Raw genomic sequence first — 16,385 nt, 5'->3', positions numbered from 1 at the left:
GAAAACCAATAAAACTTATAGTCAAGTTACAGAACAAAAGAAAATTGAACAGAAAAAGAAAGTTGAAACATCTGTCGCCACGCCGGTTGAACAAGCGGCTGACCTCGTAACCAGTCAGCACTTTTCCCGTGTTGCAAGCAATGCTGATGCAAGCAACTTAGTAAGCACTTCTCCTATCAAGCGGACTACTGATGAGCAAGGTTTTACCACCGTGCATTATTCACGTAAGAACAAATCCAACGGTAGCCACGTAAACCAGCCTGAGTCTGACAACAAAAAGAAATCAAAAATACAAGTTGGGATGAGGAACATCTCATCTCTTAAAACAGTTTCAAAACCAGCTTTCAAAAAAACAAAAGCATTATTTGTAACCCGTTTTGACCCATCAGTTGAAGAAAAAGAAGTTGTTGATTATATAACAGTGATCTTAATCTATCACAACTGAAAGTCGTTAAACTACGATCCAAATATGACACCTATGCATCTTTCCATGTATCAGTATTAGAAGAAGACTTTGACATGATACACAATACAGTTTTCTGGCCGAGCGGTTGCCTTATCAGCCCATTTTATGGTAAGCTATTCCCGGATCAAATATTCAAGAAAGCTGATAAAAACATCAATAACCATGAAACAACCAACTCTGCATTAAATTCTTCTGTCCAAGATCACATTCCAGTGCCTGGAGGAGCACACTGAAACCCGTGTTGCACATACTGGACTTGTGTGAGTGGGAAATTCTTTACCAAAATGTGAGAGGACTGAGAACTAAATCAATAGAATTTTATAATAATTTAGCTATTAATAATTTTGACATTATTTGCTTAACTTAAACTTGGTTTAATAATAATTGTATTGACTCGCATTACTTTGACAATAGATATTTGATTTTTAGAAATGATAGAAACGCAAAATTAACATACAAAAATAGAGGTGGTGGGGTTTTAATTGCTATCAAAAAGCAAAAGTTCAATTCTGCTTTCTCGATTAAGATAACTAAGCATCATGAAATTGAATCTATTTGGGTTAAGGTCAAAACATCACATACCAACTTCTTAATACTTGGCAATATTTATATTCCTCCTGATACTTCTACGGCAACCTACAAGTCCTACTTTGAAGATCTCGAAGAAAAATTTGCAAATTGTTTAGATAACGTTATTATACTGGGTGATTTCAATGTGCCTGGTATACATTGGCTAAATTCTCAGTCTGATAGTATAAATTATAGAGGCTTATCAGCCAAAGCTATGGCTATATGCAATTTCACAACAGGTTTAGGCTTGTCTCAATTCAATTATACTCAGCACATCCATCTTTTAGATCTTTGTTTCTCTAATTTACAATATTGTTTGGTCAGCAAATCATTAAATCCTCTTGTTACGGAAGATATTTATCATCCTGCTATCATAATTAATATCAAAATGGATATATTAACAAGGGATGTTAATAGTACGTCTTCTTATTTGGACTACAAAAAAGGTGATTATTTAAGTCTATTTATGGCAATTAAAGAACATGACTGGTCTACACTGTACAAATCTGATGATGTTAATTTAATGGTTGATTTTCTCACTAATACTTTGATTAACTACATCAAGAACTACATCCCGAATAAAATAAATAAAAAATCCAGTTACCCGCATTGGTATTCCAAACAACTCATAGAAACATTAAAATCCAAAAAACATTTCCATAAGTTATATAAAAGAAATATGAACCCCTATTACATATTAGGATTTATTTTCTCAATATCGTAGAGAGGCTAAAAGTCTCATTTCTTGGGACAAAAATTTTTGGCTACAAAATCTTAACAATAAAGTTAAAAAAAATCCAAAAAAATTTTGGCGCTATGTAAAAATTATGAAAGAAGGATACAGACAGAAATTATCTCATAAAATCAATGATAACGTTATTAATGACCCAGTACTTATTGCTAACAGTTTTGCACATCATTTTTCTAGTATTTATGTAACTCCTACAAATAATTTAAATTACTCAATTTCTGAAAACAGTAAGTGCTCTATTCCTATGACTACCATATCTGAGAGCCTTGTACTTTGGGGAATTAAATCATTGAAATCCACTATGTCAACTGGGCCTGATGGTATTCCAAATTTTATTATAAAAAGATGTGCTGTTATTCTGGCCCCTATACTTAAATTTATTTTCAATACTAATATAAATAGCGGAATTTACCCCAAAAAATGGAAAATTGCAAAGGTAAATACCTGTACATAAGAAAAATAGTAAACTTAATGTTGCAAACTACAGACCAATATCACTTTTAAATTGATTTGCTAAAGTATTTGACAAAATTATATGTAATGATCTTGAATTCAATCTTAAAAATAGACTCTCTGACTGTCAACATGGGTTTAGAAAGGGGAAATCTACTACTACTAATTTAATTAGTTTTGTTAACCCAATTTATTCAGAAGTAATAACGCGGGGTCAAGTTGACGCATGTTACTTTGACTTAGCCAAGGCTTTTGACACGGTTAACCACTGTATTTTACTAACAAAATTATCAAATATAGGATTAAGCGATAAATATCTAAAGTGGTTCAATAGCTATTTATTAGATAGAATCTTTTGTGTTTCAATTAATAATATTAAATCTGATCTACATGTAGTTAGTTATGGTGTACCCCAGGATGGAACATTATCTCCTCTTCTCTTTAACATTTTTATAGATGACATTACCAAAGTATTACAATTCTCTAATTGCCTACTTTTTGCTGATCTTAAGATTTACAGAAAAATTTCTCTTCATCTAGACTGTAAACTTCTTCAAAATGACATCTCATCAGTTTTTGATTGGTGTAAAAGAAATCTTGTTGACCTTAATTATGAGAAAACTACATCTATAACCTTCTCCAGAAAACATCATATCATTGCTTCTGATTATAAACTTGGTAATCATGTTATCTTAAAGTCAGTTTGTGTTAGAGATTTAGGTGTCTTACTTGATAATAAATTGTACTTTCATAACCATATTGAATCTCTTAGATCGCAATGTAATGGATTGTTAGCGTTGATTAAATATATTACTTTCAATGCCACTAATTTAGATTCTATTGTTAGTTTATATTTAGCTTTAGTAAGGTCCAAGATTGAGTATGCCTCCGTGGTCTGGAACAATATCACAAAAACAGATAGTGACAAACTAGATAGATTACAAAATAAATTAATCAATATCATTAATCAAAAGACCAACATTACCAACAATTCTAATAGTCTATCCTCTCTCAAATCTTTAGCTCTAAGAAGAGAGCTATTAGATTCCCTTTTTATCTATAACTGTTATACTACCTAATAAAACAAAATGCAATTATATTCTAGATAATACTGGGATTAAAGTACCCACCTATAACAGTCGACAGACACCTTTATTATGCTCCTTAGGCAAATCAAATGATATATTATACAGAATTATATCAAATTTTAATAAACATGGTTGCTATGTCTCTCTATCAAAAAATAATTTAAATATAAAACAATTTTTCTTATCTTAATTTAATTTGAATATGTTTAAGGTTAATGATGCTACCATATTTAATTTTTTTTTATAATCAAGTTCTGGATTATCATTACTGTTGTTATAGAATTATGAAACTTGTTCTTGTTTATCTGTTAGTTGCTTGCTGTATTGTCTTGTGTATGTGTTATTATAGTATTGTCCTCAATGTTATTCATTTTGTTTCATGTATTTGTTTTGTCTATGTATTTTTTTATGTTTATCGTGCCTACCACCCATGGTCTTATGCCGTTGGTAGGCATGTAACAAATTGATAAAATAAATAAAAAATAAATAAAAATAAATCATAACCAGGATTGCTATACATTTTTAAATATGAAATTCCCTGACTTTTCCAGGTTGTTCAGTCTATATGCAAAATTTTCCAGACCATTACACATGTACATTTGTACATTACAATTGTACTTGGTAACTTATTTTGAAAAGTTTGTAAACTGCAATTTTGTTCAGCATATTTGCAGCATGACTATCTGATATTTTGTAAAAGAGATGTCCTTTCAGAAAGTTAAATCTCTTAGCATTAAGTACTGTTTTTAATGAATGGTTTAACTATAAGCATTTATACTTCAAATAGAATTAATTAATTGTCAAAAATGTACCCTAACATGAATTTTTAATATTCATATGTGTATAGGCCCACAACTAAATACACACAATTATAAAAAAGATTAAATTTAATAAGTACCTACACATTTAAAAAAAGTAATGGGAATGTTGCTATTTTGCAAGTTAAAAACAGCAAAGATATAAAATGTTCATAGAATGTACAGTCTTTCTGACATTTCAAAATGTTGATAGTAAGGCTCCAAACTGAATGTTAACATTATAGGCCTATTTCTCTACTCAATGGTTTTTCTAAAATATTTGAAAAAATAATTTTTAGATTTTTAAATTTCCAGCTTAAGAACAGTTTATCGAGTAGTCAGCATGGTTTTAGGAAAGGATTAACGACCACCACTAACTTGCTTACTTTTTTAAATCCTATACACAGAGAGGTTACCAACAGAGGGCAAGTGGATGCCTGTTATTTTGATTTAGCCAAGGCCTTTGACACTGTGAACCATTCTATACTTCTTAAAAAAATTATTTAACTTTGGTTTAACTCAAAATTTTACAAACTGATTTTCTAATTACTTAACTAATAGAAGTTTTTATGTTACAATTAATAACCACAATTCTTCCCTGTTTAGTATCTCTTCTGGTGTCCCTCAAGGAGGCACATTATCGCCTCTTCTTTTTAATTTATAAATATAACCGACCTACCTCAAATTCTCAACCATTCTACTGGAGTACTTTTTGCCGATGATCTAAAAATATTTAGGAATATAATAACACTGAATGACTGTATTTTATTACAAAATGACATTTCCCAAGTAAACAATTGGTGTAAATTTAATCTGGTTACACTAAATAAACACAAAACATTTGTTATATCCTTTACAAGGTAATATCAACCACTTCATTTTGATTATATTTTAGAAAACTCTGTAATCACGAAATGTTCAACAATTAAGGATCTTGGTGTTATTTTAGATTCTAAATTATTTTTCCATAATCATGTAAACTATTTATAACATGTCTTCCCGCAAAACCCTTGCTATGATCAAATTTATTACTTTTTATGCTACTAAAATTCTCTCCCTGTATTTTGCCTTAATAAGGTCCAAATTAGAATATTGTTCAGTAATCTGGAATGACGTCAAGTCGGCCGATGCAAATAAACTAGGAAGTATACAAACAAAATTAATTAATTTAATAAACTTAAAAAAACCTTCCTACACCTGCATTAACTCCTCTTGGTGCACGTAGAGTATATTTAGATTCTCTGTTTGTTGAAAATTGTTTTAACACTAAAATTAACTGTACTTATCTCCTGGAAACCACTGGGTTAAAAATACCACAATTTAATTCTCGTTTATACCAAACATATTGTACTCTACATAACTTTAATGGCATCATATATTGATTAAATAGAAATCACAATAATAATCAATTGTCTAAACTTAAAAATTTATCCTCTTAACTTGTCCTCTAGTCACATGCAGTGTTGCAAATAAAAAAAACAGCAAGGTTTTTTTCTTAATTACATGTGTTTTTTTAGAAAAAAAAACTTTGGCCCTAGTTTTTTTTTCACTTTTCAGGTTTTTTTTCATTCTAAAAAATAAGTTCCTTTACATCCTTTCTAATAGTCAACGAGACATTAATTAAATATTTAAACATAAGTTTACGTGTGATATAAAGTTTAAACTAAGTAGGCACATGTTTGTTTTATTAAAAAAAATAACAATAAAAATAAAAGTGTAATTCTCGAGAAACACACTAATGCATTGTTTAGTATAGTTTCACTGTTTCACAGCACAGAAAACAAAGCAAATAGAATAAGAGTAAGTTCAAACACTATAATTAAATGTTATATAATTGGCAAAAAAAATCTATCTGCCAATAGTCTTCATAACCAAAGAAGAAGAGATGGACTTTTAAATGTGTGTTGCGGAGACGGAGTGGACTTGTATGTCTCAATGTACATCACAGCAAGATCAGTGCCTATCGATTAGTCAAAATTGCCAAAGTATCTGTCTCACTGTACATCACATTAAGATCAGTGCCTATTGATCAGTCAAACTCACGGGACACACGATAAGGTCTATTGTGGTTTGTTAAATGCAGTCTTGTCTGTCGTGTTTGCGACCTGACAGAGTTAAAAATTACAGGAGAAAACAAACATGTTTTCTTAAACAAATTGAAAAATTTATTATTTTAACAGCATGGGAGAAAGTGTATTGTTTTATAAGTATGTGTAGTTATCTTGTTGAAATATTACATGATTCCGTCCTGACCGTTATTCTTGAATATTTAATATGACAAACATAGATGAGTGCAATTGATTATTTTTTTAAAAATGATGAATTTTAAAAAAAATGAGTATTGTATGGTTAAAAAAAGAGAAAATAAGAATCAAAGTGACTCATTCAAATGAAACATACACAACTATATATTTATACCACATAACTATTAGCAGAGATGAGTAGTTTTGAAGAGATCGGAGATTAACATAACTTTTTTTAGATGTATCATAAATTGTGTCTACATCATTTCTGAGTTTATAGGATTGAAGCAAAACCATATATTCGTCTTGAATATATTATTGGACTCATTTGAAAGAATTATTTTTGTATTAAATGAAAGTAAGTCATGACATCGGCTGTATGGCGGGGTTAAATGAACGTTGTATGTATGATGGGCGTCACATCGACAACCTCTTAACGAAAGACGACTTTCAATCTATGCTAACTTTAGTCGCGAAGAATTACACTGATGACGCGTTCTCCATATGACGGGCAAAAAAGAGAACAATGCTGCCCTGCAGGAGTTGCATCAGCCATTTCGGCCAAGTATGTCGTGTATACAGTAATGGGCGGTCTTAACTATGTAGAACCACTTGTGCAAATAAGGGCAAAGTGTACATGAAGGAAAATCGAATTGGAATCGATGGTCAACTTACGGCTCTACACATTCTTTATTTTCTTTGCTTTAGTCCATATTTTGTTTTGAACTGTATCTGTGCTTTGGGTTCTGTTTTATAATTTTTGAGTGAGACTAGAGAAGGTTAAGTTGTAATGCAGTGGTTTGAGAGTATGAATCTTATAATAAAATTGAAATGTTTCACATTTCAGAATGTGAACAAAGTGGCAGTAATTTCAAGCACACCTCAACAAAATTCAGCAAGTTGTATACAGGCATACCATGTAGTTGCTTCACATAATTAAATGTAATTTGCACAGTGTGCTGAAGTGATTTTTGAATAGCATATGCTGGACCGGATGATGTGTGCAAGCATTTGCAAACCAAAAAACACCAAGACAATGGAAACTGCCCCTAATTTAATAATAAAATAACATTTTTTTTTGTATGTGAGTGAATTCAAATTAGGTGGGATTCACAGTACCTGGGAATGAAACATGTCCTGTTCACCAATACACAGGAAGCACTATGAGAATGTCTAGCATTTACAACAAAACCTTCTGACAGTACACAAGTTACAGAGTTGTAAACAAAAAAAAATTAATACTAAAAATTAATTATCTTCAAGTTGATTAAACAACACAATGTTAAAGGATGCTGATACAAAATTAATTACCTAACAATTATAATTTTTTTAAATTAATGTTGGTGGTAAGACAATTTCATACTGCTCAGTATCATATTTGCAAACTAAATGTGGCCATATTGACTGAACAGGTAGGAGATGAGTGTCCAAGATAAATAAATTGGATATTTTTCATTACCTGTTCTCGGTGCCGTTCTGTTTCCGAGTTTCATCCCCTGCCCCACTGTCAATTGCATAGTGGTGCAGATATCAGCCTGTTTGTGGCTATTAGCCATGTTAACTACACATACACATTTGTATTTAACACATTTTAGGCTGTTTAAAAAGCTGCAGAACTTAGAGATATTCCTTTAAAAAAACTCCAGATTTTTTAACTCTGTAGGTTGGCAGGTATGTTGTCACCATCCACCTATCACAAACTGCATTGTTTGTGAACACAAAATATTTAGTTCAGATCCTCCAAATTTTTCTTTTAAAGCTACCCAAACATGGATATGGTCGCCATTGAAAAAGTCTTGAGAAGAATAAATGTCATCTAAAGAGGGCAACCTTAGACATAATTATTAGGAAAAAAAGCAAAATGGATTGGTCACATTTGGAGAAAAACTGCATATTGTATGATGTTAATAAAGAAAAATCAAGGGGCCATTGAGATTGTGGAAGCACATAATTAAAACATGAAGCAAACAGTTGCTAGTCTACTTATTGGGAAGAGGTACACTCTGGGAACTAAAGAAGCATACTCTGAGTTAGCAAGATTTGCACTGCACAGTTTAATACACATTTGTTAAAATTCAAGTTTTCTAACCTGTAACTTTTACAAAAAAAATTATAATAAAGTGTCATGTAAATTTTATACCAAGTGTAAAAAAGAAAAATATGATGAAAACTAAATTGATAAGAAATTTTACTATCACAGTTTTATACTTTACTTAAAAAAAAGTAGCATGGAGAAAAATAGCAACCCTGCACTGAGACAAAAGGAAAGACTTAAGATAAAAACTGAAGACAAAAGGATAAGATTTATAAACAACTAAAGACACTCCTCCCCAGCCGCTGCACCAATTTAAAACACAACACCGCACACAAACAACTAACAAACCTAACTTTTAACTTGCCAGGCTGTACCTTCAACAACTTCTGCAACAAGTAGCTCACACTATACTTACTGGAGTGCTAGCTCAAGTTGCTGAAACCAAAATTGTTCTACATCTGCACCTACAAGCCGGTCACTTATGTTCCACCAAGATGATACAGCCCAGCCCTGGGAACGTTGGCACACGTCGCAGTGAGCTGGAAGATTTTCTTGCGGTGTTCCCGTTTCACCCACCCAACTATTTCAACAATGCTCCATTCTCATGGCAGCATCCCACATCGTCCCTAATCACCCAGATGCCCACCACACTCATAGCAAACTACCACTTTGACTGATAAACTGTAATCACACACACTCGCCAAAATTTAAATATTGTAAGTTATACTTCTCAACTGCTATATATGAGAGCCAAATTTTTATTAATTTCATGGTCAGTTGTTATATCTACATCAGGCATCTACAAAATCTCTCTAATTTTAGGAGCCCAGGCAAAAAATGTAGGAGTCACGGATAAAAAAAAGTACTTTTGTGAGCAGTTTTACTTTTAGATTTTATCTTAAAATTCAAGTCCTAAACGGTACCGATACACCAACTTGGTACAATATTAGTAATTAGAGTTAACTGATGCAATTTAAATACCATCCTGGTTTCTTGGATCTGGTCATTTCTGTACTAGATTTTGTAACAACAAAATTAGCTGATGTTTTCAAAACCACTGCACAGATATATTTTGGCCGAAATTAGTCGCCAACAAGTAAAAATTTGAACGTCATGGCCACCTAGCACCTGTACAGGCCTACTTAAGTTCTATTGCTAGAGAAAAGATTGTATAGTGAATTGCGAAAAAACGGAAATCATGTTAAAACTCCACATAACACTGAAATACAAGTTAATACACCATACAGCACCAAAATGCAAGTGATATCATGGAATGATGTAGCATTCAACCAAAACTTATTTCAAATCATAAAAAAGTAATCTTTTAATGTTACACTTAAAGAATGTTGTTCTTTTTGAATAAAAAATTGCACCAAAGTGCATGGATCAGAAAAATTAATTTAATTTGTTTATGTTGTGTATATCTTATTACATCACTTTTAAACCACAAATGCTTACTAATTTATTTTTAATGTTTCGAATGTAGCTGTTTTAGACCACTCTATAACAAATTATTTTACCATAAAAATGCAGGATTTAAATTTGATCACTAATTTGGTGGAATAAGTATTAATAAGAAAACTTTTATACAAATAAAAACAATAATGACGAAATCCTCAGTTTCAAAAATGAGATTGGACTAAAAGTAAAACCATAATATATTTTCTCTACTGCAACCACCCCACCCCGAACCATAAAGTCATACTCCTGTAAAGGGCTCTGCAAATCTACGTTAGTTTAACTTCATCGTGCCACACTTTTAACTATTTACATCCATGTTTAAAAAATATGAAATTTTAAACGTTTGATGACAATAAATAATTATTTATTACATCTCGACCTACTGTTTTAGCTACCAGCGTTTATCTTCTGCTAAGTGACCAACGAGTTGCATGTGAAAAAAATGTTCTTCACTCTGGCAAAGGACGATCCATCAAGTTTTTAAAAAACAGTTTAAGAGACTCGGTCGATAGCCATGTCATAGTTTAGGGACACGATGAGGTTTATGTGGATGTATTGATACGGGAGGGGGGGGGAAAGGGGGGGAGCACCTCTGTTCCTCTGGCGCAGCTGCTCCACCTCCTGGTGCAGGCTGGCGAGCATGGCGTGGTGCTGCTCCTGCAGCAGGCGGATGTTCTGCTCCAGCTGCGTGACGCGCAGCAGCGGGTCGGCGGACATGCTGGGCAGGAGGCCCTCGGAGCGGCCCACCAGCGCCACCTTCTTGCTCACCTGCGCCACACGCACACGTTTCACCAGCTGCCAGACAACTACCGACAAGATTTGACAGCAGGGAAATATTTAATTTTACTATCATCTTTCCTACGTAAAAAAAACTTGTGGTTCGCTTGTTTTGTAATTTAACTATACAGATGCAGTAGAGAGTCCAGTGCGTTGGAAAGTCATTCATTAAACCACATCATAAAAGTTTAAACTTCCACAGTTAGGTTTTTCCAAACACATCCAAATGTGTTAAAAAACAACTGTGCAAATAACAGTTCACACACTTTCATACTTACAACAGTTAAATTACATCTCTTATGTTAAATTTTCTTGTACTTATATAGGCCTACTTGTGTAATCTAAATCTGTGCTCTCAAATACGTAAATTCATTAACAATCTGAATCTATGCTTGTGCTCGCGCAGCTTTTTCTTGCGGTAATCTTCGCTACTTACAGTATCGTACATTGCAGTAAGTGTTCGTACTAAGGCCACAGAAATTACATTTTCTTTTCTTTACTTGAAGGAATTTTACTATTAAAACGGATTTTGGTTCACTGAAATCTTTGGTAAACTTTAATACTGTTTAAAATTGCAAGACCTTGCCCTCCACAACTTTGCAAAGTATTCTTTTGCCATGATATTTCTCAGTAATGCAGTATGTCAGCTGATTTTATAGCTCCAAGGTCATAGTGACCTAGTTTTTCATTGTGTATTTTATCATTTTTTAAACTCTAAGTAATTTTTATATTTAATTATTTTGTTTAGAAAAGCTTCTGAACTATGTTTTTAATGGTTTTCACTGTGTGCTAGGTTGATATATGTGGGATATTTAAGTCTGTAATATTGGCTGCCATGGGGCGGGCGGACAGTTGAAAGCAGATGGCGCTATAGCTTTATGAATTGTAACTCTAGTTGTGGATTTTGCTAATAAAAATGTAACATGTGGCGTCGAGGATGGGATGTTGTGCCGGAAAGAATAATCAGTTTATTCAGCGTTGTTAAAATGGGAGGTTTCAAAGTGGAAAATTTTGTTTGCAGCGAGGATTCGTGGGAATCGTACGCTGAGCGACTCGAACAGTGTTTTATTGCCAATTGCGTCAGTGATAAAGAAGAGGAATAAGCGAAGCGTCGTGCAATTTTGATATCGTCATTAGACAAAGAAACATACAAAGTGTTACGGAATCCGTGCGAACCAAAGAAACCTCAGGATGTGAGTTACAGGGAACGTGTGAAGTTGTTAGTGATTATTATTCTCCCAAGCCATCTGTCATATCCCACACTCCTCCCCCACATAACCATTTGGAAGAAGAATAGTATACAAACCAACACTAAAAAGAAAGTACAAATACACTAGAGATGACAAACCAGTCACTCACACCTACATTACAAACAGTACAACAAACAAATACATTGTTGCCAACAAATGTCCCACACTGCAGACAACACACTATACATCCGTAACCTTCTTTGGTACTATGTCTTTCATCGGGTACCTACGACCCTTAACAGTGCTGTTGCTGCGTGAATAAGCCTCTACAGGAAATCCCTTGAAATGCTCGTCCTCCACTCTGCCCGCATACGACGTACTGCTGTTTCCTAAAACCGGTTGGTCCGGTTTACCACTGTCACTCTCAAGCACACTCTTCCCCCTTCCTATTTCGTGACTCTCACTAACCATTGTAGCTGGACTGAACCGCTTGAAGAAGGCACTACCATTCGCACCAGTAACCATCCCTGGCATAACACACTTTACTTTCCCGACAGTATCACGGACATTGGCAGTGACAGATTTTGAGGGCGTCCTTGCACCCTGAGTCGCTACTGCAGCCAAAGTACTCTTGCCCCTGTCACTGTCCACGCCGTGCTGGTCGACAGGTGACACAAACTTCTGAAGTGGGGAAAATAATCTGATCTGATCAAGATGACGATGGAAAACACCTCCTCCAATACCGTTTACCCTGTAAGTGAGCGGACCCATTCGGTCGACTATGATGCCTCTGTCCCACTTGTTCTCTCTGCGCCCATAGACTTGAAAAACCACTGCACTGCCAGGCGCAAAAGTGTCTGACCTGCGCCGAGGTGAAGAAGCAAGAGGCGGCTGGTGGGTGGCAACCCTGGCTGCTACGGAAGGCGTAACCAGGGAGTCTATTGCGCAATACCCTGCCAAACATCATACTGCTGAGACACTCACCAGTGACAGCATGTGGTGTCGTCCGGTAACTCAGAAGGAAACGAGGAAGTGCCACCTCCATTGGCACATCAGAGTGGAGAATGGCTTTGATCTTCTGCTTGAACGTCTTGACCATGTTCTTAGCTTGCCCATTTGTTGTTGGGTGGTACGGTGGGGAAAATGGGTGTCGTATCGCATTCTGACGGCAGAAATGTTGAAACTCTTCCGATGCAAACTGGGGGCCATTATCCGATACAAGCCGCTCCGGGAGGCCATGCGTTGCAATACAACTCACGCAATTTGTTGGTAACGGCTGTGCTGCTAGTGCTTGTGAGTTCACACACTTCAGGCCACTTAGAGTAGCTGTCCACTAACACCAAGAAGTTCTCTCCCAGGAAGGGCCCAGCAATGTCCACGTGCACTCTATGCCACGGCTTGCCATGCCATACCCATGGCAGAAGGATACTTATCAGGCATAGACTTCTCCCGGAAACACGACTCACACAATGTTGTGAACTTTTCCAATGTATCATTTAACTACGGCCACCAAACGTAAGACCGTGCTAGAGCTTTCATTTTACAAACACTGAAGTGGCTGGAATGCAATTCCTGCAAAATTGTACTCTGTAGAGACGATGGCACGACCACTCTGTGGCCCCACATAAGCACTCCCTGCTCAAATGTCAATTCGAGCCTTCTTGTGTAAAATGGTTTCAAAGCCTCTTCAACCACAACAGGCCAGCCATCACAAACGCACAACAATACTTTGCTCGAAACCCGGTCACGCTCTGTAGCGATCCTAATGGTTTGTGCCGTCACTGGTAAAAACTCAGCCTTTGCAACATGCAAATACGAAAACTCTTCTGAAACCTCTGCCCAGTGCAACGGCAGCCTGGAAAGGGCCTCTCACATACTGTACCTCGTAGTCAAATCCTTGCAACAAAACGGCCCAGCGCTGTAGGCGATTCACAGACAATTGAGGAATGCCACAATGGTTCCCAAATATGTGCGTTAGGGGCTGGTGATCGGTAACCAGGCAGAACTTCCGCCCATACACATACTGGAAGAATTTCATGACGCCAAAAACGATTGCCAAGGCTTCCCGATCTAACTGTGAATAGTTACTCTCTGCTTCTGACAATGTACGAGAAGCATACGCAATTGGCTTCTCCGAGCCGTCCAGATACACATGACTAATCACAGCCCTAAGGCCATATGGGGAAGCATCACACGCCATCTTGATAGGCAACTCAGGGTCATAGTGGGCCAGTACAGTAGATGAAACAATCAAATCCTTGAGCTGCTTGAAGGCAACGTCGCACTGTGAGGTCCAACTCCAACGACATCCTTTCTTCAACAGCTCATGCAAGGGTGCAAGGATTTTAGAGAGGTTAGGCATGAACCTAGCATAATAATTTACCAACCCAAGCCATGAAGACAGCTGCTTGAGGTCTTGTGGAACTGGTGCATCCACAACTGCACTGACCTTATCACCGCAAGTGTGTAGCCCCTCTTTGTCAATAGTGTGACCCAAAAATGTTACTGAAGGCTGCAGGATTTTAAACTTCTTCGTATTTACCTTGAGACCATATTTTTCTAGACGCTGGGATACTGTACCCAGATTTTTCCAGTGCTGCTCCCTTGTCGGACCAGTAACCAGAACGTCATCTTAAAAGAAAACCACTCCTCTAGGCCCTGAAGAAGCTACTCCATTGTACGCTGAAAAATGGCCGGACAAGACTTAATTCTGAATGGTAGTCTGCTGTATCTGAAAAGACCCCTGTGTGTATTGATTGTGCACAATTCTTGAGACGCCTCATCTAACTTCAACTGCTGGAATGCTTGAGACAAATCTACTGTAGAAAATTCCTCACCGCCCTTCAACTTCGCAAACAGCTCTTCCACCCTGGGTAGTAGGTAATAGGTACTCTGCTACTAATCCAGGATTTACAGTTATTTTAAAATCAGCACATATGCGTACACTGCCATCACTTTTTGCCACTGGCACAACCGATGTAGCCCATTTACTGAATGTTACAGGGTGCAGAATGTGCAGCCCTAACAGTCTGTCTTCTGTCTAGCTCCATGTCCACCTTGCTTTTTAATGCGAACGCAAGGGTCCTGGCAGGCAAAAACACAGGAGGGACATTTCCCTTTAGTCGTAAGGAGACCTGCCCACCAGTAAATGTTCCCAGACCCTTATCAAAAACCAATGGATGTTGCCTTACCAAGCTGTTAAACAACTCCCACTTTTTCATCTACTTTCCTGGGTTTAAACTTGACTACATTTATGGCCTCGGTCACTGGAGACGGCTGACAAGGTACCTCACTAACCTTCAGATCTGCCACACCTAAAGATGCATTATCCATGGCTGCTTCATATGCAGCTGCAAGTGCTACGGCATTCTCAAACGTGATGTCTTCTGGTTCCAAGTATAACCTATGTGTTTTATAGCTATTTTCATTATTTTATTTACTAAAAATATTGTTTTTATGCCTGTATTTTGGAATGATTCAGAGCCTTTGAATATGTCTTAAGAACATTATGTATTATTTTGTTAAAAGGAAGGGCTGATGTGCAAAACTCTGGCATCGGTAGACACACAGTTTAACAGTTACAGAAACATTCTGGTGCTTTCTATATTTTCATGATGGGACAGCTGAACTCGTGCATTTATCACAGGTTTATCCTTTACTACAGAGAGAGAAAGTAAGAGAGGAAAAATGTGATTCTATGAAACATGCTAGGACTTCTAGAGGTTTTTTGGTAGTGAAATGTGTTGTGATTGGTTGCTTTGTGACAGTTGTGTAGTGATTGGTCGATTGTGTCAAGTCCTACCTGTATGGCTGAAGGCATTTGCGTCATCTCACCAGTTCTCTGCTCAATGTGGACTAGATAGGTCGTGTTTGGTAGTGGCTCATGCCATAAAATAATTACGTACTAAGTAACAAATTGTACAGCTGTGGTCCGGGCTGCGCCGTTTCTGAACCTGTAGTTTCTGACTTTTTCAAATATAATTGCAGGGACTACAGTTGTCAGACTTAGCCCTAAATGGGGTTTTAGTGCCTTTTTGCCACCACCCCAAGGACATGTTTGACCTTGATTTGTACTGTGGACGTTAAGCGACCTCAGTACTTATTTGTGAGATGTGATAAACATTCACATTTAAAGTATATGAAAAATTTGGTTGTGTTGCCATGGAAGCCCTGTAAACTGTTTGTGATGTAAAAGTGAACAGTACTGGGTGTCCATAAAAGAATATCCCAGTTTCAATGGTATATTATACCAGTTTAATTTAGACTATGTATTTACAACATATCATACATAAAATTGAAGGTAAACAATTTTAGTATTTCTTACAAATGTTCAATATGTGCACCTTTAGTTATAAGGCACACATCCAACCTAAGTCCAATTCTTCCCCGTACTTTGGTTAATAAGCCCGGAGTGCCTCAACTCTGGTAAATCATTAGGTTGCGGCAGAACGTAAACACGATCTTTTATAAAACTCCTAAGTAAAAAAATTGCATGGTGTTATGTTAAGTGAACGTGGAGGCCAGCGATAAAGAGCTCTGTCGTCTCAAATTGCC

The 16,385-nt window shown here is 36.1% G+C and overlaps 1 protein-coding gene across 5 annotated transcripts in view; it reads right to left on the bottom strand.

Annotated features, from left to right (window-relative positions):
• The window catches only part of LOC134527551 (uncharacterized), a 91,801-nt gene that overhangs the window by 50,449 nt on the left and 24,967 nt on the right, over nt 1-16,385 (bottom strand). For all 5 annotated transcript variants that reach the window (XM_063360325.1, XM_063360324.1, XM_063360326.1 and 2 more), the window contains one exon: nt 10,455-10,632. In XM_063360325.1, coding sequence (XP_063216395.1) covers nt 10,455-10,632 — 178 coding nt within the window. The remainder of the gene's footprint in view (nt 1-10,454; nt 10,633-16,385) is intronic.

This window comes from Bacillus rossius, chromosome 1, assembly GCF_032445375.1.
Source record: "Bacillus rossius redtenbacheri isolate Brsri chromosome 1, Brsri_v3, whole genome shotgun sequence".
NCBI lineage: Eukaryota > Metazoa > Arthropoda > Insecta > Phasmatodea > Bacillidae > Bacillus > Bacillus rossius.
The sequence above is the reverse complement of the archived record's forward strand: the minus strand, read 5'-3'. Positions and strand labels throughout refer to the sequence as shown.